We start from the raw sequence: 25,784 nt of genomic DNA, 5'->3' as shown, positions 1-25,784 counted from the left end.
AGCCAAAAGTCACATATGTGTTTCAGTAAATATCAGGTGCACAAACTCCATGCCACTCATCACAAATTAAAAAATATCATATGCTCATATGTTCGCTACTATCACCACAATAGACTAGCCTGACGAGCCAGACCCACATTAAAATGTAGGGTCTGGACACTCACCGTTCGCAGTGCTCAGTCCGAGGGGCGGGATAATCGGTTGTCTTTCAAATTCCCTCTGCACGCAATAGGACAGCGCTATGAGTCCCATGCGTTTTCCCACCAGCAGAGCTTGTTGGCTAGTTCAAACTTTTGCCAACTTAAAAAAAGCTTAACTCGTGTCACACTGTTCGCCAACAGCAACATCCATCTTCTTTGTTTTCAAGTAGCAGGGAATTCAAGCCAAACCGTTGCAACTCTGCCATCAATTATTATTTTAAGCCCGCCTAACAACTCTACACGATTTCATTGGCCTAATTAAGTTTCGATTTCTGGAGCTCACAAGCCAACGGAGAGTTGCTTAGCCCTATTTATTTACTCAATGTTCTCACTCAAATGTGATGTTATGAATTTGCTGCTCTCTTAATTTCAATGAATAGAATGTTCATGTTGGATAATTCAGTGTAGGCTAATACACAAAGTGATCACCAGCTACAAAATACCCAAGGGGGGATGTCCTGAGATATCACCACTTGTAATGACTCATAGAAAGCGTCAGATATTAATAAACAGTTCGATCTGACCCAAGTGTTGTATAATGAGGAGTAAATTATTTAACATCACTGATTCTGTTATTATGACCTTCTCCACCCTGATTCCTACCTCAAGTGTGAGTTAGTATTTCCTATATTAAATTAGTGAAAGAAACTTGTCTTCTGTATTTAACCCATCTGGGGATAACACACACACACACACACACACACACACACACACACACACACACACACACACACACACACACACACACATTGAGCATTGAGCTTACCAGGAGCACACACACACACACGCACACTAGGAACACACATACACACAGAGGTTGGAGGTTAGGTGCCTTTCTTAAACTGATGTGGTTATAGACCGGTATATCCGGTATCTTGAGATATTTTTTATGGGAAAATAACATGGGGATTTTGAATTATCGCACCTGTTCAACTCTCGCAGGGACGAATAAATCGGAAATGCAGATGTTTTGCTCTGCACAGTTTTGTCCTCTGCCTTCAAGTGGATACTGTGATCTTCAGTACCTGAAGATGGTTCAATCACTCCCCCCACCCATACAGTATTGTCCCTACTAGTCAGAATTGATCCGACCACCCTTCAGTTGCAAGTCTCCGCAGCCAAGTGGTACCAATCTGAAAATCATACTCATTCTGCTCTTATCTATTTTATCACTTGATAATTATCAAATAGCTCTTTGTGAATTTCTCACTTTGAATGACTGGAATGTTGGTCAATGCAATGCTAAAGTATATCACACGAGGAGCGGTCACTAATGGTGAAGCGGCTGAGTTTACATTAGTTGTGCCAGCCTTGCAGGATATCCTCACTCACGTAATGCCTCTAATCAGAAATTAATAAATTGTTGAACCAGTCATATCTATTGCATCTCTTATTACTATTACTATTATATTTCTATTGCCCCTCTATGCTTTTATTAGCTATTCCTGTTTGCTTTTGTTATGTAAAGCACATTGAATGACCTCTATGAAATGCGCTAAGCTGTAGGCTAAATAAAGTTGACTTGGCTTGACTTATTAAATTCATTGTGAGGTTTTTCCCCCATCTGTAGTGTCTGATGATGATTTCTGATTAATCATTAATTTAGTTGATGCAGTGCATGTGTATGACTTTGCACCGTTAGTATATTACGAACAGGCTATAAAGACACAAATGCTCTTTGAACTTTGCTCCCAAAGTCATGGGAGTGTGTACAGTTCCTTCTTCTTCGGTGGAGCAGTGCTCACGATAGAATAGGGTTTAAAAAGCGAATAAGAAAGATATCCTCTAATGATCTGATATTTTAACTAGACTGTATTTCTTTTGAACCAAATTGTCTCGTGAAACACCATGTGTCCTTTAGGCTATTTCAAATGCTGGGAGCGGTAACTCAGCGACAATATGGGGACTTCTCCGTATGTTTGGATTGTGATCCTCTCGGCCTGGTGGTTCACAGACTTCATTCACAGTCTTCCAGTGGGTGAGTACAGAGAGCAAGAAGTGGAGATGCATTTTCTAGATAATCTGTGTGTCTATCACTCATACTTGCAGTTTGTTTTGATAGCGTATAGGCATTGACAATTTTTGCATCACAAAATCATATACAGCAAACTAGCAAAACAAATATTTTGCAAAAGCACACAATTCTTAGTTAGACGTAGGTGGACTCAATTCTATTCTGAGTTTGAGTCTGGTGTTAGTCCACGGGCATGCCATGTTTCAACCGATGCAGTGGGGAAAATGCCTCTGCAACTGGATAGACCTAACCAATCAGAAGTGACATATGTGAATCCCCTAGGGAGAACAGCAAAAATCATACTTCTTCTCGACAAATACCTTATTGCATTTTTCTGTATTGTGCTGTCAACTAATGCAATAATGAAATCTAAACTTATCTAGCAACATATTTTTTGTTGTAAACAAAATCAACTCAAACACTGACATGAATGACTCGGCACTGTTTATCATCTGTCAATCATCGTATACAGCAGTGTTTCTCAAAGTGTGGTCCGGGGACCACTGGTGGTCCGCAAGCTATCCCAAGTGGTCCGCGAGCTGACATGATAAAATATAATATAGATGAGTTGTTTGCAATATTCAACCAACTTGTATGTAAATCCAAACAGTTCTGCAACACTGTCTATGTAAGATATGCCAGTTGAAATCATATGAATCCTCTGACACAATAAGCAAAGTGCAAAGACAATAAGCAAGGTGGTTCAGTGAGTAGGCCTATTGTGTAGGCTAATATACTGTTGAAGTAGGTCTAATCTTTTTAGCTAGGTGGTCCGTGCGTTTCTTTTTTATTGCTTAAGTGGTCCTTCGTCTGAAAAAGTTTGAGAAACACCGGTATACAGTAAAGCCCGCCCAGAAAATGTTATTGGATTGAACCGCTCTGTTTCGGGCATAGAGGATTCTCAATGGAGTGACTCCAGACCGGATTTCCCCGACTGAAAGTCAAATTTTGTGAGCATGGTAAATTCAGGCAGGCTACACAATTCTCGTAAAACTATCCAAAATTTGTTTGGTGTTTTTGTGTGAAAAACAGTTCACACAACCATCATGTGAATAAGCACACAAACCAACTACACACTGAAAGTATAAACGGAAATACATATGGCTTTTGCTTTCTTTGTGTGCAGGGCACATCTGACACTCAAAACCACAGGAATTCAAATATATAAAGCACATTTGTCTGTGTCAGATTAACACCCACAGTGTTAATTTTAACACCATTTATATGCATTCACTCTTTCAGTACAAATCAGTTGGGGTCCAAACAATAGAAGCCCTTCTGAAAAAAAACAGCCTGACCAGCTTAAGGTGGTTTGCTGGTTGACCAGCTTGTTAACCAGCTTGTTTGATCACCCTATGATGGTTGACCTGCTAGACCAGCAAAACTCTTGCAAAAACATACCTTCAGCCAGTTTACCCAGCTTACGATGGTAATTCAGCTGGTTTTGCTTGTCGTACCACCTCAAGCTGGTCATTTTAGCTGATGTTGCTTGTCTACACTGCTGGTTTAACTGGACATGCCAGCTTATTATGTTGGTCATTCTAGCAAACCAGCACGACCATCTTATACCAACAATGTCAAGCTTGACAGGCTGGTCACCAGCATGACCATCTTGAGCCAGCTGTGTCCCACACGACAGGCTGGTCACACCAGCATGACCAGCTTCATCAGATGGTTATGCCGGCATATCCAGGTGGTGGCCCAATCAGCTACACCAGCAAAGGTCCAGCAAGAGCTGGAAGAAAACCAGCAAAGACCAGCTAAAACCAGCTACCAGCATAAGCTGGTTTCTAGCTGTTTTTTTCAGCAGCGAGTAGAATCACTGAGACCTTGTCCTTCCCCTCCTTCTGCATTGGACACAATTGATAAAATAATGTGAATAGTAGAATAGTAATAATAGTGTGCACAGTTTTGCAAGAGTGTGAAGCCTGTTGAGTCTGTTCATAGTTACAAATTGCAAAAATGACAAAATTACAAATTAGTCTCTGATATTGTGCTAAAATAATGATCTAATTAAACACCTGAAACTTATTGGGGCTAAATATTTTTATCCTAATAGGTGTGTGTAACCTGCGTTGTGTTGAACCTGCGCGATTCAGCCCTGCACACGCCCGGACTCGAACCCGCGAACAGCAGTACCTCGGATCGGGAGGCGAGCGCGCTAACAATTGAGCCAATAGCCCAGGCTACTGGCTCGCATGCCAGCAGCACTCTTGAGGCGTCGGGGAGTGAGGTTTACCAACGTTCCACAAGCACAGCTAAGCTAGCTGGAACCACCCCCCTAAACCTCACTCCCGATCCGGGTCACGGCACTAATGTAACCTGCGTTGTGTTGAACCTGCGCGATTCAGCCCTGCACACGCCCAGACTCGAACCCGCGAACAGCAGCACCTCGGATCGGGAGGCAAGCGCGCTAACAATTGAGCCAATAGCCCAGGCTACTGGCTCGCATGCCATCAGTACTCTTGAGGCGTCGGGGAGTGAGGTTTACCAACGTTCCACAAGCACAGCTAAGCTAGCTGGCATCCGTTACACGTGCATGTTTAATGTTGACAATAGATTGTACAGTATTTTACAAGGAAAATTATACGGAAGTGTTCAAAATGTGTTAATAAATAAAACAATGAAGCAACCAGTGGGGTCATAAAAGCCAACAGCTGGGAAACATCAAGATAGATGGATGGACATGTTGATACCTATGCAATGCTGATATGATAATACTGTTATTTTTCATCCTTTTAATTCACAGAAACCACTATAGACTGCACAACAGGGACAACTGTGCCTCTGGGGGAAGTAGATGAAAAATATGCAGGTCAGCTCCAATCATTTGAAACATCTGTTTTATCTGGTATTTGTAATTATGCTAATTATTGTATAAAATGTGTGTGTGTGTGTGTGTGTGTGTGTGTGAGAGAGAGCATGTGAGAGAATGAGTGAGTGATAGAATGTTACTATTACTGTAAATGTCCCTCTATTTGTTTATGATATCTGACATTTGAGATTAAAATATAGCTTGAACTTGTTGTTGAGGTACAAGATTTCACCTCATGCTCCTAAGACCATGTATTTGCATCTTTGGTTCATTACACTGTTACACAAATTGATATTGTGAGTCTAAAAAAAACAACCCACAGTCAATCCCTCAGCTCTCATAACTACTCCACTACTTCACCCACAATCCTAAATCTCCGCCTTGTGATTTTCCTCACAGTCCAATATGCATGTATAATGTAATCCAATATTGGTATCTTTGTAAGGATTAAATTGTACACATGAGTTTTTATTTACTCTTGAAAAGGTACAAAAACAATAATATTCAGTGTCACTACAAAATTAGCAAATATCAAACAACTGCCAAAGAAATCAAAATATGTCTTGCAAACTACTTGCCAGGACTGTGCATGTTTACAAATAGTCATTAATTTTATTTGATTAATTCATCAATTATGTTTTTTATGTTCTGCATCACAGGGGACATAGACAGTATTATCAGCATTCCAAGTGGGACGGAGCTAACACCGGACTTTACACAGTGTCCACAGTGTGAACAGTTTCTGGAGTTTGTCTATGTCGTCTCCATAACAAATGCTACAGTGAAAACAAAGACTCCACTGGATGCAGAGGCATTAACAGAAGTAAGGCAATACATTCAATTTTTTTTTATGAAGGTGTTTCGAAAGTCCACCATATTTTAGTTTGTAGTCATCAATCACTCACTATTTATTTTCTACAGAGGCTGACTGAAAATAACAATGTCCAGCATACTATAATTCTGAATTTAACCAAGTAATAATCCTCATTGTAATTTTAAGTTTCATCTTCATTTTCAATGAAATTGTGATTGGCATTTATCAATGTATCTGCCTTCACCATGTTAGACAGGAGGTATCTTATCCTACTCCATCACCTGTACATCCACTGGGGTAAGTTACAGGACAAAAAGCACATCACATCACATCACATCACAATCTCAGTTGCTTGGCACAATTCTCAGATCAGAATTTAAATTTGAAAAAACTGTTTATTGGAACTCCATATCATCTTACTTGTGCACATCATTAAAGCTGTTTCTCACCATCTTGAGCAAATAGTAATGCTATAGTGTAAATGTGTAAATCAGGTTTCTTGGCCAAGTAAACTTAAGGAATTTGGTCTCTGCATTTATCCCACCTGGGAATTAGTGAACTCACAGAGCACACAGTGAGCACACACACCTCACTGTGTACATTCATACAACTGATTTTGTACATCCATTGTACATCCATGCAGCTGATTTTGTACAAATGTCTGCTGTTTTTTTTTTGTTGAAATTGCTGAATATAACATAAAACAAATTGGCTTTATTTCATCGCTTGTGTCATTACATGCAAATGTGTTGAACTAGCTGTCATAACTCATTCTGTCTAGCATATGTAAATATATGTCAGGATGTATTGAAAGATGTACAGTGGTGCACAGCTCTGACTAAGGAGTGTTTTACTGTTTATTGGTCATATTTTCATATGGCCAATGCTGTAAATCTAGCCTGGCTAGCGCCACCACTTCTCAATGAGACGTGGTCTGGGAACCAAATGTTCATTTTCTCGTATTTGAAATAAATGCCCAGATCCATTTATTGGGTGTAGTGTTAATTTCGTCAGACGAGACGAGAGGAAATATGTTCGTCAACGACCTTTTTTTTCATGACTAAGACGAGACGATGACGAGACGGCAGTAACGTCCTGAAACACTGACTAAGACTATCTTAAGATGCATTATTGTTGACGAAAAAAGACGAGACTAAAATGTTTTGCATGAAATAAAAACTAAGATAAAATCTCTCTTCATTTTCGTCTACAAAATGAGAAGACTAGAGAAGAGAAGAATATCTAGCTGTTACGTTTTCAAAATATTCCGAATGAGTTCATACTCAACAGCTTTCCTGTAGGCTAGTCTACGTGCTGTTGCTGCAACCCTGTGGCTGCAACACGAAACTACATGGAACAAGAACACTGGAGATTTCTGCCAGAGTTAGCAAGCTAACTACCTAAGCTTTATGCCACAATGCTACATACCCAGAAGTTGAAGCTTCTCTCATATAAATTAACATCCCCCAGAATGTCCATACGAAAACGTTCATCATGTAATGTCAACTATTTAACTAGTTAGACTGATGATGCAAAGTTTGCTAGCAAGTAAGCTAATATGGAAAGTTTGCTAGCAAGTTAGCTATGGATAAGATGGAGAGTCTGTTTGGGGAATGTGTTGTGTTTGGGCGCATATCGCCATCTAGCGAGGCGGAGTAAAACATTAATATTTTGGCCTACTGACAGTGTTTCTCAAACTTTTTCAGTTTCAGGACCACTTAACTAACCCTAGCTAAAAAAAAAAAAAAGATTATACCTACTTCAACAGTAGCCTATAATTAGTCTACACAATAGGCCTACTCACTGAACCACCTTGCTTATTGTCTTTGCACTTTGCTTATTGTGTGGATTCATACTGTATGATTTAAACTGGCATATCTTACATAGACAGTGTTGCAGAACTGTTTTTACATACAAGTTGGTTCAATATTGCAAACAACTCATCTATATTATATTTTACCACGTCTGCTCGCGGACCACTTGGGATAGCTTGCAGACCACCAGTGATCCCCGGACCACACTTTGAGAAACACTGGTCTACAGTGGTCCAGTCAAATCTTTTACTGTCTATGGTCAAATCCCAGCCGAGCTATAACTGTAGCTCGACTTACCTGTGCATGTAAACATACTGACTGACAAAAAATCAGAATGAGTAATTATAACAGACGAGTAGCCCTGTGGACACACAATATTGTTGGAAAATTGAGATGTGTGAAACACTATTTGACTCAAATGGTAATCAGAAATAATTTGTTATTAAAAAAAAGACGAAAATGTGTTGACTAAAACTGACTAAGACTAAGATACCTTTAGTTTTCTTTTGACTAAAACTAGACTAAAATGGCGAGACATTTAGTCGACTAAAACTTGACTAACAAAAATGATATTTGAATGACTAAATATGACAAAGACTAAAAAGGACATTTCGTCACAAGACTAAGACTAAGACTAAATTAAAAATAGGTGACAAAATTAACACTAATTGGGTGCCACGGATGTCTATCAAATGCGTCTGTGCATAGCTCATCATCGTCTTGCTTTCCCCCCCTGTTCTGTGATTGGTTCCCTATCTCAGGCGAAAACTTGCTCCATGGTCTCCAGGCTGCCTTAGCAGCGTGAATCAAATCGCGCGCAAGGCAGCATGGGAACACCCAGGCTACTGTAAATCCACTGTGCGTTGCAGTTTGCTGTAATTGTTTTGAGAATTTAAACTGTTGTGCAAATGTTAATTATGATTTGAGTAAAAAATACAACAAAGTGACTGAGAAAAATGTACGCATGTTTATGACACATCTTTTCACATATTTGTTGTTAAGGTGACAAATGGTCGAATAGTACGGATCAGAGATCTGAATGACAATGCTCCAATCTTTGAAAAAGCGGAGTACATTGCAAATATAGCAGGGGTAAGAAATTAAATAGCATAAATATTTTATACCGTATTCCACTACAGTAAGTGGAGTTCATATATCCATGTGTTGTCTTCTCTCTTTTCCAGACTTTATCTGAGGGTGATGATGTGGTCCAAGTGAAAGCAGTGGATGCAGATGCCAGTCCAATCAACAACCGTATAACCTACAGCCTTCTGGTGAGTCTAATGTTCAAACGTTACTTGATATTTTAACCCCTCATTTTAAAGGTACATTATTAGGATTCACAATAATAATTATGATATGGATAATAATGAAATAAGACATATCACCCCCTTGGAATGATAAGGTTCTGTGATATTGAGCTTCAAAGTTGTAGAATTTCATAGAGCTAAATTAATAAGTGGAGCAAGCCTCTTTAGGTATAATGTCCAAAAATGCATATAACTTCAAGAAACACCTCATCCCGACTTATGAAGTTGTCACAGAATAAGAATATGTCAATAATTCAATTTTGACAAAAATAGAACCTTATAATTCTAAGTGAACGATATGTAAGGGATAATGTATAGAACCCCGGTCATAATGTAAGGGATAATGTATAGAACGCCGGTCATTATGTGAGGGATAATGTATAGAACGCCGGTCAATATTGGGAAAATAAATCCCGACAGGGCGAACAGGACCCCGACGCGCAGTGGAGGGGTCTAGTTCCGCCCTGAAGGGACATATTTGCCCAATAATGACCGGCGTTCTATACATTATCCCGCTTATTACACGGCTACTTGCCAAAACTAAATAATAATCTCCCCACAATATGACTTTAGCCTACATAGCCTAGCCTATTTGTTACCGTTCATCGTGGCATTTCCTGAGAAACAAATAGTTTGCAACAACACACGCTGAACTTGAATCAAACATTCTTTAGAACACAACTGATCAACCGTCTGCTTTCACTTTTGAATGAAGTTCCAGTCCTTGCGTAGTGATATGAAAGACCTGAATTTGAAGCACAAACTCCGTTGCCATTGACACCGGTCATAATTTTTTTCAGAGGTCCTTTCCTAAGAAATAATGACCGCTAGAACTTTGGGAAATCCCATTCAAGTCAATGGAGCATTTTACTTGCCTTGTGAAGAGCCGTGTAATAACAGAAAATAAGTAGGCCTACCGACAAGGTGAACAGGACCCCGACGTGCCAGCCGATAATGACTGGTGTTCTGTACATTATCCCGCTTATTACATGGCTACTTGCCAGAACGAAAAATTAAACTCCACGATATGACTCTTTACATTTATTTGTTACCGTTTCATTGTGGCTTTTGCTGAGAAACGTGAATGGAGCATTCTGCAGTGTAATAATTATGATAATGTCATACATTCAAACTGTTGCTGTAATGTGCACAATCCATTTAACTGCATACATCCATCAACCTCCTTCCAATACATCTCTCATGTCAGGCCACAGAGTCCAGCGCAACGTTTGCTGTGGAGCCATCTAGTGGACAGGTGTATGTAGTGTCTGCTGCTGGTCAGATAGAGAATGTGACTCTGCAGGTGATGGCATCAGACCCACATGGCCTCAATGACACAACAACAGTCAAGGTAGGTGGAACTACGAAAAATTGACATAGGACTAAAAAGATCAAAGAGCAACCAGTTAATACTATATAATAGAAACAATTGCGTAACAAGAGAATAATAATGTGGTCTTTGTCAGAACTGGCCAAAATTGACAGAGGAATTAGAGGTTTATTGATAATACATAATTAAAAGATTGTAAATATTAAAATGATTCTCTACCAAATTGTTAAGGTCAGACCCAATCAGATTATGTCAACATCAGTTAATATTATATAATATAAACCAATTTGTAACAAGAGAATTAAAACGTGGTCAATGTCAGAAGTCACATTCATACTATTGTAAATCTGACTGGCTGTATGCCATTAAATCCACAGGTGATGATATGGGAAAGCAGAGATGTTGTGGTGATTTCTCTGAACCAGGAGATTGGCACTGTGCAGAACAAATCCCTCGAGATGAAGGAGTGAGTCACGGCCATTACTGGATGTAAACTGTAATGCTTGTGGGGTTTGTTCCAATTTGATTCTGGCCAAGCGTGGAGAGTATTATTATTATTATTATTATTATTATTATTTTCATAAGAGCCAAGCACTGGAGGTCCAAGGTGCAAACCCCTATTGTTTCTGTATGGATTATTATTAGACTCTACAATCGTTTCTTTTCTCATAGACTCTTTTGAGGTTGTTGTCATGGGCACAATGACCAGTATGTGTGTGTACGGAATAACATCTCTCTCTCTCTCTCTCTCAGAGCTCTAGAGAGGGCCCTCGGCTGGTCTGTGAACATCATCAGTGTGAGCAGCAGCAGGGGCGTGTTGGCCCTGAGTCGCACCATAGAGATCCACACACTCCAAGGAAAGAACACTCCAAGGACCTACGTCAGTTTTATAGCCACGGAAACCAATGGAACCAATGTCATACCAAAAGAGACCGTTCAAACGTAAGAATTTATTTACCATTGCTACACATTAGGACATTAGTTGGTGTAGAAGCTACAGTATGTAGAAACTACAGTATAAGTAGAGCTATCTGCTGGTCACTTTAACATGCATGCACCTGTGTGTTTCTGTGTGTGTGTGTGTGTGTGTGTGTGTGTGTTTTCCTGCAGTAAACTACTGGATGATGAGGAGAATGTTCTGGCAGAGATGCAGCAGGTCTTTGGCCCAAGTTTGCGGTATGAGGTTGTGGATGACGGCAGTTTAAGCACACCAAACATCCCAATCATCTTGGGAACAGTGATACCAGTGATTATTATTGTTTCAGCCATCTCCATTTGGTGTGTACACAAGTAAGTTTTTTTAATATGTTAAAGGAAATTTTCTTATTTGTGGTGTTTAGTCATGAAGGGTATCTAGATTCATTTAAACTTTGATCAGGGTAAAGCATGAATGAAGATGACAGACAGTGCTCAGCTCATCTTTCTGGAGCTTTAAGACCCTGTGCTTTAAACAATGTGCTTTATTTTATTTCATAAATATAGCTTTGTAGAGGAAATCAAATGATTCCTCAATCCTCATGGTAGCTACATTTCTGCTATTTTTGTAGAAAATTTCAATCAAACACAAAGAAACAACACTCAGACATGCATCTGTCGAATATTGGAGGTGTGGACACCACAGACTATACTGGAGACACAAGTGATTTAGCAGGAGACACGGACTCTATGAGAGAAGGCCCTAACTTAGCAGGAGACACGGACTCTATGAGAGAAGGCCCTAATTTAGCAGGAGACACTGACTCTATGAGAGAAGGCCCTAATTTAGCAGGAGACACGGACTCTATGAGAGAAGGCCCTAATTTTTGATTTAGCAGGAGACACGGACTCTATGAGAGAAGGCCCTAATTTTTGATTTAGCAGGAGACACAGGAGAACCTGATGTCGGATTTTGCTGCAGACAAGACATAGTCTCCAGAGGAACTGCAACTGAAGCCTCCACATACTGTACACACTTGTTTTAAAATGCATTCCCTTTTACTATGTTTACACCTGACATCCATTCCGCTAATGTTATTATTTATATGCGTATATATTATTAAGAGCATTTATCAAAATACAATAAAGGTTGTATCAGCGATTGCAGGCCCAAACATAAATGATCACATTCATCTAATCTTTCCTAACGATTCGCTAGCTGCCCATCCCATAAGCAGGCCATCAAAAAAACACATCTCTGTAGACAGCCTAGGCCAGGGCTCTTCAATTGGCGGCCCGGCCGAGTCCGGCCCGCAAGGTCATTTGTACTGGCCCTTTAAAAAAAAAATGTAAGCTCTAGCAGTGCATGAGCTGTTCTCCACTCTTGCATCACTCTTGCATCTAGCGAAAGAAAAACTTGGAGTCTCTCTGTGTCCATTTAGTGAATGATGAATTTGTGCGTCGCCTAGGCTATTGCCGTTGTCCTTCATTTCTTCACGTCTTACAACATAATGCAATAATAGTCTAGTGAAGTCAGAAATGAGCCTGTCTAAAGGCCTCTTGGAAATCATGTGGCATGTCACATTAAATGCGCACTCTTGGAAATCATGTGGCATGTTAAATGCGCACTCAATTGCGATTCGAAGCAAAAAAGTATCACCGATAGCCTAACGAAGGTAAATTGCGTTTGTAAATGTGGCGACGGCAAAATGTTTTGTGCTTAAAGCGAATCGTAGACTATATAATAACCAAAGAAAGTGAAGGAGATGCTTTGCACCTCCGTTCACCAAATAAAGGCCGTGGTTGTGTTTCAAAACGTAATTTCTGTCAGAAACCAAGTAGGCTAAACGTTTTCATTGTCATCGTGAACTATGCCCATGTTCAGTAGGCTATGTTTTTCATTCAAGCAGTGATATTTGGTATAATGCATGGGGTAACGTGACGTACGTCAGAAAAAAAGATGGGCCTGTCCCTCTCAAAACTTGTTAAAATAGTGTGATTAGCAACCAGAAAAGAAAAAAAACCCGGGGGAGACACCCCCGGACCCCCGTGTTATTATTATTAGACTATTATGACTGGCCTGCCCCCACTGCTAAAAAAAATCTAGAGGTCACGGTCATCTCATTTAAATGATGGGAACGTCAAATGTAACAAGTAGGCCTACACGTCAGAAGAGCTACAGTGCAGTTCTATCCTGTTTGTACTCACTGGAAATCTTGAACCTAGCAGTTACTGTGCAAAGCACAGATTCCATTACTGTTATCTTATCACAGATTTCATTCCATATTAGCCATCAACAACCAGTTGAAGATGTTGGTATGCATGTACAAAATACAACATTTGAACACCCATATAGCTGCTGTTGTACTTCATTGTAGCCTATCTACAGCTGTAATGTGATTACTCAAATTTCAAGCCGCATTTCTCCGTCCCCTCAGTTGTGATGCTTTTCATGAACTGGCCCCCATTACAAACTAATTGAATAGCCCTGGCCTAGGCTCTGAGATCAGTGATCAATTGCTATCAACAAGTGTTGCCAACCACTCAAACACAAAATAAAGTGTTCCAACCAATAACCGACGAGATGCGCGTTCAGGAGAGTTTCAATTGCACTGGTGAAGGTGGAGGGAGTAGCGAGCTAGCTCTCTGTTTTGTTTGAATGTCAACAGAAGTGACGTTAACCCGCCATCGCAATAGACCTTTCCACCCATTTGCATTAAGCTTTGCATTGTTAGAAACCTAGTCATACTTTTGAATGGTTATGCAACACTCTCTCATTTCCCCCTGAGACGAGAAATCCGTATTCACCTCTTTACACTTCCTCCCACAATGACGCAATGTTGAGACTACAAGCGCTAGTTCCCACCCTTTCAACCCCGCCCAAAGGGGGTTGGACCTAATGCGCTAACAGACCTAACACAGATCAGTGACGTCACTGGCGGAGACCTGCAGAAAACATGGCCGAAGGTAGGCCCTACCGAATACGCAGACGGATGCAATATGGAGGATTTGGATTTTGAAGAAGTTATGTAGAAACGGATGTTCGTGGCTATCTTTATGGGCCACAATATAGCGACGAGCAGCTGAGGGCTATGGAGGAACAGGAGGTGGCTGAAGCTGCTGCCACAGCAGCCGAGGCAGACGACCTGCCTGCCGCGGACGAGGAGCTGCAATGGCTCGAGCTGGTGCGGATTTGGTGGTGCCTGTGCTCTAACTGTGCGCCAATGGACACAGAACAAGAGTCTGTCTGCTGCCGAGAATTCCAGCGGTGCCAATTTCCACTGGAGGAAATCACGGAATCGGAGGATGACACGGACGTGTGTGTTGTTGATCACCGAGTTTCGCACCCCATATGGATAGTGGCGTCCTGGAGACCTACTTTAGAATACCTAAGGTCAACTGGAAACTACATCCAAAGCCTACAGGGGCAAATGGACGTCTTTCTGTAAAGTAAGTTTGTTTTCTTTGTTACTATGTCAAGGAGTACTCTTGCTAACACGCTAACGTGGCATGTTCATTGCACAAATAGCTTGCAGTTATGCTAGCTACTGTGGCACGCTAGGCTTAAATACCATCACTCACTTTGTGCTCAATGTTTTGTCTAGACAATTTCGCCTAACAGCCTACAGCCACTTTCTTGAGTGGGTCCTGCAAGGAGAGAGATTGGGCAGAGGGCGTTGTGTCGTGTTACCTGCTTGTGTCGTGCAGGCTATCCGCCAGAAATACCCAGCTCCAGACGGCCAGTACTGCGGGCACCAAGAAGTGGAGGACGCTCAGGAGGAGCTATAGTTTCCTTGTTTTATAGTCTTTCAACAGTTGTATTGTTTGTATATAGTTATTTAATTAAATGGTTAAAATTTACGTTGTTGTAGTTCTTTCTTAGTAGTGTTGCTACAAAATGGGTGAATCTCACAAAGCCTGTAAAACTGACATCAAAATATTATCTACCTCATTTGATTGATTTTTTGATTTAAAGGACAAGTTCGGTATTTTACACTTAAAGCCCTGTTTTCAGATAGTTTATGATTAAATATAACGTTTAAGATTGAAATTTGGACACATGCTGCTGTCCTGAGAATTTTCGGTTTCTGTGGTAGCGCCCCCCCCCTCCTCCACAACGCTGCATAGGTGCACTGGAACAATCCTTCCTAAAACGCATTAAACTTTCGTTTACAAAGACGTGAAACTCACCGAGTGGTCAAGGGTGTTCACTGATATGCTCACACAAAAATCGCTGCAAAAGATTCTTTCCAATAGGTTTTATCGTAGTTTTTGTCCAACTCCATTGACTTGTATTGGATGTGCTGTGAGGTACGGTATTACTCCGCTGGAAACGGATATGGAGTTTGTATTCTTTCTGTCTTATGCAGTCGCGGTATCGTAGGCTACTACGCTATCCAAATTATTGTCACGTTCAACCATGGCTAATGCTAAAATGTCTTGGAACTTGCACGATGTGAATGATAACGTAATGATTCACGTAGGCTTTCATCATGAAAGTTCCACAGCCAAAAAAATAGTAAACTTACAAAATCATGTAGCCAAATTATTCATGTAGGCTAGGTTTAGGCTTATGATGTGAACATGACAGGTTATGGACATGACCAGAGCCCGTCTACGGAGAGCCTTGCCACTCCGTATTAAGTCCCATTGTACCGAATTTTGGATGCAGTTCCACCAGAGTTCCACTGGGGGCGATCGCCATGAGTGCAGAATGAATGGGAGTCAATGGAGCTAGACGGCTAAAATTGTCTCTTTCACCTGATTGTCGTTGACAAATCTCAGATTTGATTGTAGTTTGTATAACTTCAACATGGGTTATAGGTCAAAAGTTGAATGAACGAGTACTTATGTCCTTTTGATTTCTTACAGGTTGGGTCGCTGTTGCACATAACACGCTAGCATTGTGCTAATGAATGACGTCATTGACACATTTGAAAGGCTTTTAAGAACAATTAAGTGACTTCAACCAAGTGTATTTTCTTTGCCTCCCCTTTTGAATACAATACTCAAATTACTTGAAAAAAAATTATATCCCGAATAAAGTGGATTTTGAGGGGTACAGCTCCATAGACCTCCATGCATTCTGCACTCGTGGACGAGCGCCCTCATGTGGAACCACAGTAGGAACTGCAACCAGTTCAGAAACCGGAAGTTTTCCGAGAGTGGCAGTTCTCCCCTTATTAGACATTCTCTGGACATGACAAATAAGTTCATTTTCCGCCTGTTACAAATGTTACGTTACAAAATGTCAACCTTACCCCAAGTTCTTCCAACTCTGTCGTCCCAGGAGGTAATGTGGGAACCATAGGCATAATATACATAGACGCTGCATTGGCTGCTGGAAACGAGAAATGCGGCCGCCATCTTGGACCGGTCATACTCCTCATTGCGTTGCAGCAGAAGACACAAGATGCCAGTACTGTGCAGCATGTTCCTGCTCAAATCGACGGACCATCGCAAACGGTCAGTGGATCTTCTGGCCAATCGATTTCCGTTTCGGAAATGAAAATTAACAAAACATAAAACGAAGGATTATTTGATTTCCGTTTTAAAATACAAAATCGAAAAACGAGAATCAAGTCGTTTTCCGTTTTCCTAATCGGTTTCAAAACATCAAAATACAAATACCGAAATTAGTCTTAAATTTCGACGATCATTATTCAATGAAGCCTATTCGCTAGAGGAGGCCCTAGAAGCTTGCATCATAGTCTTAGGCTAACTTGGTAAAAAATACCTGTTAGATATGGCGGCCTTGGGAAGTGTTGCGAGGGATATACAAGAGATGGTTAAAAAGGACATGTCTTATGCAGAAAACACTTTAAATAACTTTTGTTCACAAAGAGGTTAGTCTGAGAGGAGCATCCGATGATTTTGCACCCAGCATAATTAGGCATCCACTAACTCGGGACCACCTGGGAACTACTGTAAGGTGGCAAAAGCAGTTTGCGAGGTAGCCTAGGCCTTAGTGGATGCCAGGCCTGCGGTCATGTAGCCTACCATGCCTACTGTATGCAATCACTCATTTTACTTTGATGTATTTATTAGGTTGGTCCAACATACAGTACCTCATAATTATTGACACCTCTGCTAAAGTTGACTAAAAAGAGGAATGTAAATCTTTTGGAAATTGATCTTAATGCCTTAAGTAAAAAAAATAGGAAATATAAGTATTGGCACCCCTATAACATTCCCATAGAGACAGGTAGAGTTTTATTTTTAAAGGCCAGTTATTGGATCCAGTATACTATGCATCCTGATAAAGTTCCCCTGGCCTTTGGAATTAAAATAGCTCCACATCATCACATACCCTTCACCATACAGATTGGCATGGTTTTATTTCAGTTATCCTATTATAGCTGGTTTGATTTGCATTGAGCTCAATGAGCATCAATCATCCATAGTGTCTATTTGTTTACTGCTACTGCTCTACTATTACTATTCTACTGCTCTTCATCCGGCACTTATTCTTAATAGGCCTACTATTATAATGTTACTGTTTCTGCACTACGATGGTACTGTTACCACACTGCACATAGCTGTACATACTGTACATATCTGTTTATATGGTTCATACTAAATATCCATATTTATTCAGTTTTTCTGTAATATATTCTGTTAATACACTGCATATATCTACATTGTTCTTACTACTATAATGTATACTGCCACTACATTGCACATATCTGTATATGATGTTCATACGTTGTTCATATTACAGCCATATTTATTCTGCTCTTATAAGGTTACTGCTAATACACTGCACATACTTATATTTAATTTATACTACTCTAAACCACCTTCTGAAAATAACTGTATACTACTGTCTACACTGCACTATATCTTTTCTTCTGGTTAGACACAAACTGCATTTCATTGTCTCTGTTGTACTCTGCACAATGACAATAAAGTTTAATCTAATCTAATATAATCTAATCTGAGAGAAAGTGGAATAGAACATTATGTCCAATATTCCAATATGTGGTTTAATGTTCTACATTTTTCATTAGTGAGTCACTTTGATACTAAAAGTATGATTCTATGTAATGACTGTATGATATCTGTACTGTCCCTGTGTATATCTATGTGTGACTGTGTTTAGAGATAAGCAGGAATATTATGACTTTGCAGTGTTTCACTGTTCTGTATGGCTGCGTCTATCTGCTCCGGATTGCCAGGCTGCCACTAATCAGGGTCTGATTCAGTGTAGTCCACGTGAGATGGGATGACCAACACCATCTCCCGTCAGCCTGGAAGGATACTTAAACCCTAACTATTTCCTTGTCTAGTTAGAGCAGCTGATGGATCTTTAGGTGAAGTCATGCTGTCTCTCCCTTGATGTGCATCATTGTAAATAAACTCTGTTCCTGATTTTTCATACTATTGGTCTGACTGGGTCTCTATTAAATCTATGTTATCAAAATTACCATCAAATCAAGCATCTGAGCATCAAATCTGAGCATCAAACCAGGAGTCCGTATCTATACGTTGGATATTTCCTCATTTTTCTACTGGCATCAACTTTAGCAGAGGTGCCAATAATTCTGAGGTACTGTATGTTGGACCAACCTAATAAATACATCAAAGTAAAATGAGTAAAATGATTGCATACAGTATAGGCTACGTGACCGCAGTAGGCCTGGCATCCCCTAGGGCCTAGGCTACCTCGCAAACTGCGCCACCTCAGTTTCCAGGTGGTCCCGAGTTAGTGGATGCCTAATTATGCTGGGTGCAAAATCGTAGGATGCTCCTCAGAGTTCCTCTTTGTGAACCAAAGTTATTTGTTAAAGTGTTTGGGATTTCTGCATAAGACATGTCCTTTTTAACCATCTCTTCTATATCCCTCGCAACACTTTCCAAGGCCGCCATATCTAACAGGTAGCCTATTTTTACCAAGTTAGCCTAAGACTATGATGCGAGCTTCTGGGTAGCATAGGCTTCATTGAATAATGACGACTAATTTCGATATTTGTATTTTGATGTTTTGAAACCGATTAGGAAAACGGAGAACGACTTAATTCTCGTTTTTCGATTTTGTATTTTAAAACGGAAATCAAATAATCCCTCGTTTTTTGTTTTGTTAATTTTCATTCCCGAAACGGAAATCGATTGGCCAGAAGATCCACTGACCGCAAACAATTCTCGGGGGATTTACTTTTCACAAGTAAGATTTAACCAAAGATCCTTGATTACTAGCAAGATAGAGCAACGTAATTCGTTACTATGGGAGCAAAACGGGACAGTTCCGGTCTGCATAAGTGGGAGTGTCACCCTACGTCACTAAATAAACTTTCTCTCTTAATAAGCAATAACAACAGATAAACATAATTGTGTTCGCAGTATTATTGTCCATAATCATGTATGATACCAATGAATCATTCTTAAGGACATGATATGAATAATTTAATTAGTCATGTGAACCGAGCTAGCTAGCTAGCTAACGCTAGCTTAAAATGCTATACAAGTGGATGGTAGTAGCTATGGCAATACAGCTATGCGCTAACAAGTGACTAGTAGTTGAAGGACTTCGCTTAAACTTAATATACTGTTGCAAATTCGCTTGAGTATAAACTATCCACTTTAACTAATGTCAGTAGTGTTATTCAGCTAGTTGTCATTTCAAAGAAATTACACTTCTCCGTTTAAAATGTTACCTTAGCTAAGAGGCTAGCTAGCATGATAACAACCGGACAGTAACTGGCAGCAGCATGGTCTAATATTAAGTTATTTTATTACAAATCCGAACACTAAAAAATTACACTATTAGGCTTGAAATGATCCCAAACACTTACAGATTATGACACAATTTTCCAAAAAACCCTCAACAAATCCAGAAAGACAAAATGACCAATTTATTGGTAAAATTCCACAAGTCTCCATTGACATTAGTGCAGCAAGGGCTTACTCTGGTCTGCATAAAGGGGGATTTCCCCCCCCTCCCCCTTGCAATAATCGAACACGGAAATTGTCGAACGTTTGCGCCTCTCGCTCCACTTGAACCCTCTCTGATTTAACATTACCGTACTAATGGTTGTATTTTGTGAATAGAATATTACCAGAGAGTTGAGAAGGAGCAAGGATCTTTGATATTACTGTATGAGAATCGTAGCCAGCTAGCTAGGCTGTTTACTCGGTGTTCACCCGGCTATGAACTGAGACTTGATAAGTCATATTCCATAACACTGACTTAGATTTAGGGGTGTGACTTTTGAAACCGACGTCTCGAATCAGTGTCGAGGCTTCGAAGCACAAGTGTTTCGAAACACTGCTTCGAAACGTGGTTCAAAACAGCCATGTCATGTGACCACTGCTTCGAAACATCGTTCAAAATCCCCATGTCATGTGACCAAAGTTAAGTGAACCTTCGGTGCATTTCACCGGTGTCGGCAGGCGTGCCCGCGCGTTCAATTAACAGTGTAGCTTTCTCTTAAGCAATAACCATGATGGTGTAGTGGTAGTGAGGGTGTTTTTTGCACGGTAGCCCAGGCTGCTTAAATGTGGTTCAATCCCCGTTTGATTTGTAAGGTATTGTTTCAGATCGTATCTGTTTATGTTTTCTTACTTCACCATTAATCATACAATTTCAACTAAACTCTCAGAATGCTCAAAAATCGAGAGTTTTTATAAGAAGAAAGTGATTTAGAGAACACATAGTGGCAGCAATTAGACTACCTTTATTGTGACTTCATGTGGTCTCCCATCCAGTAATTGACCAAGGGCATGCTGCTTAGCTTTTGACAAAGACTGAACACAGGTAACACAGCGAGCCACGAACTTTAAAGACTGCAGCTCTAATACGAAGCATTTGACAGATTTGTTTCACCCTAAACAGCTCTGAGGTGTCAGAATTGTTTCAAAGCTTCGGAACAATTCGGCACAATTGCTTCGAACGTTTCAGTGTTTCATAAAGCCTCGCTTTGCCCATCCCTACTTAGATTACAACTGACACAAAAAGGCTATTGTAGAAATAAATCATACTAGATTTGGCCGGCGAATTTTACACAAGTGGCACAGACTGTAGCCTATTGGGCAATCGCTAGCTGCTACTTGTAGCCTAAGCGTGTTGGTAGCTTCACTATTTCCTGAATAAAGTAACTTTTCAATAGCTTAACTTCTTTATTTATCAAGTGGCTTAGCCACACAAGCTACACTTTTCTTGTCATGTGTAATTGGCACAATTTAAAGTAGCTTCCTATGTAGAGAACTAGCCTACTGCTGTGTTTGTGTTACTAACACATTTGACTGGGTGGTAGTATTGTGTAGTGTTTTATTCATGGCAGAGTAACTGATAGTTTAGCTCACTACAATTTCTAAGTAGCTTGCCCAACACTGTATTATTCACATGTCATTTACCCTAACAAGAATAAGATGCCTCTCAAATTCCTTTCATTTATTTATTTTATATCTCCCCAGAACAACTGCCTTGCTCAAGGAGACTGTGAATGAACTGAATAGTCTCCTCACATCCCTGGAACTGAGGAAGGTGCAGCTCTTCATTGCAGTATTGCAGGGCATCTGCTACACTGTGATTGAATATTTGATTTATGAGCTCCACCTTCATCACCTGCATTCACCACTCTGTGTCCCATTTTCCCATCGTCTGGTTGACTCAGTCCTCTTTTAGGGAGTTTACCCAGTTTCACTATGTACTGCTATCTTATTTGCCCACCTGCTGTCTGAAGCACTTTTTTCTTAGCCAAAGTGTACCCAAGCAATTTTAGCAAGGTGGGAACATAAAAATTACATGCACCAGTTATCGAAATCATAGAACCAACTGCATGACAGTAACCTCTGTCTCACTGAGCCTGTGAAGACACTCCCCGATTCTTTACTGATTGCAATGAACGGGGCTGATCTTAGCAGTTTCTAAAATGTTTCTTAATTCCTATTTATTTAATCTCTTCATTGGGGCTGAAAGCTTTCTGTGAACTGTAAATAACAGATGCTGTTGATGAACCCATTGACACTGTACAAGTGACAAGTCACCTTTTTGTCTTGAATTGATGAACTGTTACACTTACTATGCCAAACCAATGTCTGTTTTTTAAGGATCAGAAACAAACCTACAAACTTGCACTTTACAATATTTATGGAACTTGTCTAACAAATGCTGTTGATATTGAACCCAGTTACTCCATTTCCTTTTATGCCACACCAATGTCTGTGCATCAAACTTTATTTTTGATGGCACTGAACTGAAAATGTTAATGGATTTTCTCTGTCAATTTAACCCATTAAAACTTGTATCAAACCAGTTTCTGTCTATGCGGTCAAACATGGATTAGTTATGTTCCCAGTGTTTATATTGGATGTCATCACTTTATAATATATCATATATCAGAATATTCTATTACTATTAAGCCCACTATGAATATTAAAATACACACAACCATGTTTCCTGTATACAGCTTTTCTACTGGGAGGTTTACAACTTATTCTGTCAATTTACCCACATTTGTCACTAAACCACATAGGCCTACTTGGAATACCCCTCAGATGTCTGAATGGCACTGATCTCACTTAAATGTTTATAGAACCTTTCTGTGAATAATGCTGTTGATGGAACTTTTCTGTCAACCGTGAACTATATTTAACTCATTAAACTTGTATCAAACTAGTTTTGTCTATGCTGTCAAACATGGATTATGTTCCCAGTTTTGATATCGGACGTCAGGTCACTTTATATCATATATCAGAATATTCTATTACTGTTAAACCCACTATGAATATTAAAATACGCTAAATCATGTGTCCTGTATCATAGCTACATGTATGACCTTTGCAGCAAAAAAAACCGAGTGAGAATCTGTTCGGTATTCAGTGAGATATGATTAATTAAGTGCGCTGACAGCTCATTTTACCGGCCAAACAGATTACACTGAGTGGAGTGGATGACCGGGCCAAGATGGCGGCTCCAAATCTCGTCAGCCCTAGTAAAGAGTAGCCGATGCGGCGTCTATGTATTCACCCCGCAAGTGACGTCACGTTTTGTTCGCGCCACAGCAAAATAGCCTAGTGGACGGCAAGAACACGAATCAAATCAATGGGTTGTAATGGGACATATCGCACAGCTAGGAGATTATAGTGAGATTTAACCGTAGTAATGCCCTCCCACGACTGTTGGCTTATTGTCTGGAATACAACAACATCCCATGTTCTTGCATAGATATATTTTGGTTTGTTTTCTTTGTGTTTCGGGAGTATTTCAACCACAATTGCATGCTTATATCTCCTCAGTGTATAAAGCACAGCAGCGGTTGCTATAGCAACCATAGACTCTGAACAGGACGGCAGATAGCACTTAGGCAAAGTCTTTGGCAAGATCTGAATGTAAACAGATAATACCGTTCAAATTTTTTTTTAATTTCCTATTTCTTTCAATTCTTTAACTTAAGACATGTAAGAAGTAAGTTTATTCGCTGGGCAACGAACAAACTGACGAGTTACATTAGCCCTAGCACTATGAGCTACGATAAACGTTAGCTAGAATAGCTAGCTTCTAAGTGTGGCAGCTAGTTATTATTTCATGTTCTGATATGACATTCTTAACGTTTTGACTATGTTACAACTGATAAAAGCAAGACAAATAAAGTAACCAAATCGCTTTGCAATATTTTAGTCCAGAAATACTTATGGGTGTTCATTTACCATAATGTTAATTACAGTAGCCTAACGTAACGTTATCTCCCCTTGCTGTTACCACCAGTTTTAATAAGTTTACATTTGCGATCATGACCCATTTCATCTAACAACACCACTGGCATCTTCTTTGACTATCAGACCCCAAACAGCAATACATTGAACTACAAAGATGTTATAGTAATGGTGTTCAGTTCATCATAATCTTTATGACATAATGTAATTTGCCGTCCATCTCCCATCTTTTTGCCGTCCAGCATGGAGCCGTCACGTGACTTAAGTCACGTGTCTGCAAGGGGTGAATATTATGTCTATGGTGGGAACCGCTGTATTTCTCAGGCGAAAGAGCTTTTTGGGCGATTTCTTTCGACCTCCAGCGAAGTTCAGTAAAATGCAGACCGCAGAGACACGGTGATCAGTTTTCTGCAGATTCTCAACAGGTGTGCTCACATCCAACCCCAGAAATTCCAGCCACAACTTTAGCCTTTCTGGATCGTTGAAAGGAAGTCTGTGACAACTTTTTTTGCTATGAATTTTCCCGCAATTCGGAACTGCACAAAATCGCCTAATTTTTAGCCGTCTGTTGCAAAATACTTCAAGACAGCGATCTTCTGCTTCTTCTGTGTATTCAATGAAATGCCAGTGGTTTGATTGTAATTTGCCAGACGGTGTAAGGTGCATTATCGCCACCAACGGGGCTGGAGTGTCAATTAGTCAAGCTCTCAACGGAAGAATGTAGGGTGTGAGGCGTTTGGAAAAATAGCTCCACAGTTTTACAATGCATGGTAAAACACCTGTTGGAAAGCATCTTTTGCAGCGATTTTTGGGTGAGCATATCAGCGAACACCCCTTACCACTCGGTGAGTTTCATGTCTTTGTAAACGAAAGTTTAATGCATTTTAGGAAGGATTGTTCCAGTGCACCTATGCAGCGTTGTGGAGGAGGGGGGGCGCTACCACAGAAACCGAAAATTCTCAGGACAGCAGCATGTGTCCAAATTTCAATCTTAAACGTTCTATTTAATCATAAACTCTCTGAAAACAGGGCTTTAAGTGTAAAATACCGAACTTGTCCTTTAAGTCACTAAATAGAATGTGAACTTTTATTTTCTGATAAAAGTATTATAGTAAAACAATTTAATAACTTTATTTCAATATTATGGTAGCATGATCCAGAATAATTCTCATTACCAATATGGTAAATGACAAAGGGAGACCATTAGTAAGAAACAATTTTGTGCACTTTTTTTCATTTACACAAGTACATTAAATGAACAGTGCAGTGCATCAAAATGCATGTTTTATATATTTTTAATCCCATTTTAAATAAATTAACTCTCATTACCGAAATACAATGTGTATTGTCAATTTTTCAAATAATCTCTTTTATCTATTTTGAACAAAACACACACGTGGGGCACAGTTAAGGGACATACTGAGTTTGCAGACGTCTTGCTTCTTTTTTCTGTTTTATTTTGTCATGCTTGGGGAATAATATTTCAACTCTTTGGTCTTCCGCAGATTCACTTACAAACGCAGTTAGCGCTCATGATACATCCTACAGGGATGGAGCCAGCTGATTAACTCATTTCCCCCTTTCCCCCACATTTTCTGAAGATTTGTTTTCTAAACATCCAAAGTACTCTTTTCATCATTGTATCTAACGTAGGCTACTCTTGTGTTCCCTGATTTTTGTTTTCAGAGCCTGGTGTGTTTTATTGACATAAGCTTGGACACTTAAAGTGTAAAAATTAAAGTGTAAAAAAAACTTAGTGTAAAAATGGTCTGGAATTTGCCTCGAGTGTCCTTTGGAGTAGGTAAGACTGTTTTTAGTGGCAGGCTAGCACATACCGTTGACTTGCGCTAGCCTAGCACCTGCGAACTCTGCAATTAGAAGGACTGGATGAAACGTGTTGAAAACGGTCTCCACTGAT

At 39.9% G+C, this 25,784-nt stretch overlaps 1 protein-coding gene across 3 annotated transcripts; it reads left to right on the top strand.

Moving 5' to 3' along the window:
* The first annotated feature begins 1,083 nt into the window (after nucleotides 1–1,083).
* On the top strand, nucleotides 1,084–21,652 carry LOC121718607 (cadherin-6-like). 3 transcript variants are annotated; one of them, XM_042103677.1, is made up of 11 exons: nucleotides 1,084–2,178; nucleotides 4,964–5,029; nucleotides 5,689–5,852; nucleotides 6,096–6,140; nucleotides 8,660–8,749; nucleotides 8,842–8,931; nucleotides 10,175–10,318; nucleotides 10,675–10,763; nucleotides 11,051–11,239; nucleotides 11,408–11,575; nucleotides 21,626–21,652. In XM_042103677.1, coding segments are annotated over exons 1-11 (1,125 nt in total). In that variant the 5' UTR covers nucleotides 1,084–2,099; the 3' UTR covers nucleotides 21,627–21,652. The 3 variants fall into 3 exon arrangements, with proteins under 3 accessions (XP_041959611.1, XP_041959609.1, XP_041959610.1); XM_042103675.1 differs by lacking the exon at nucleotides 21,626–21,652 and adding an exon at nucleotides 11,845–12,393 and having other exon boundaries at nucleotides 11,408–11,587; XM_042103676.1 differs by lacking the exon at nucleotides 21,626–21,652 and adding an exon at nucleotides 11,845–11,930.
* The last annotated feature ends 4,132 nt before the right edge of the window (nucleotides 21,653–25,784 follow it).

The sequence above is a fragment of the Alosa sapidissima genome, chromosome 9 (assembly GCF_018492685.1).
Source record: "Alosa sapidissima isolate fAloSap1 chromosome 9, fAloSap1.pri, whole genome shotgun sequence".
NCBI classification, from domain to species: Eukaryota; Metazoa; Chordata; class Actinopteri; order Clupeiformes; family Clupeidae; genus Alosa; species Alosa sapidissima.
The sequence above is the reverse complement of the archived record's forward strand: the minus strand, read 5'-3'. Positions and strand labels throughout refer to the sequence as shown.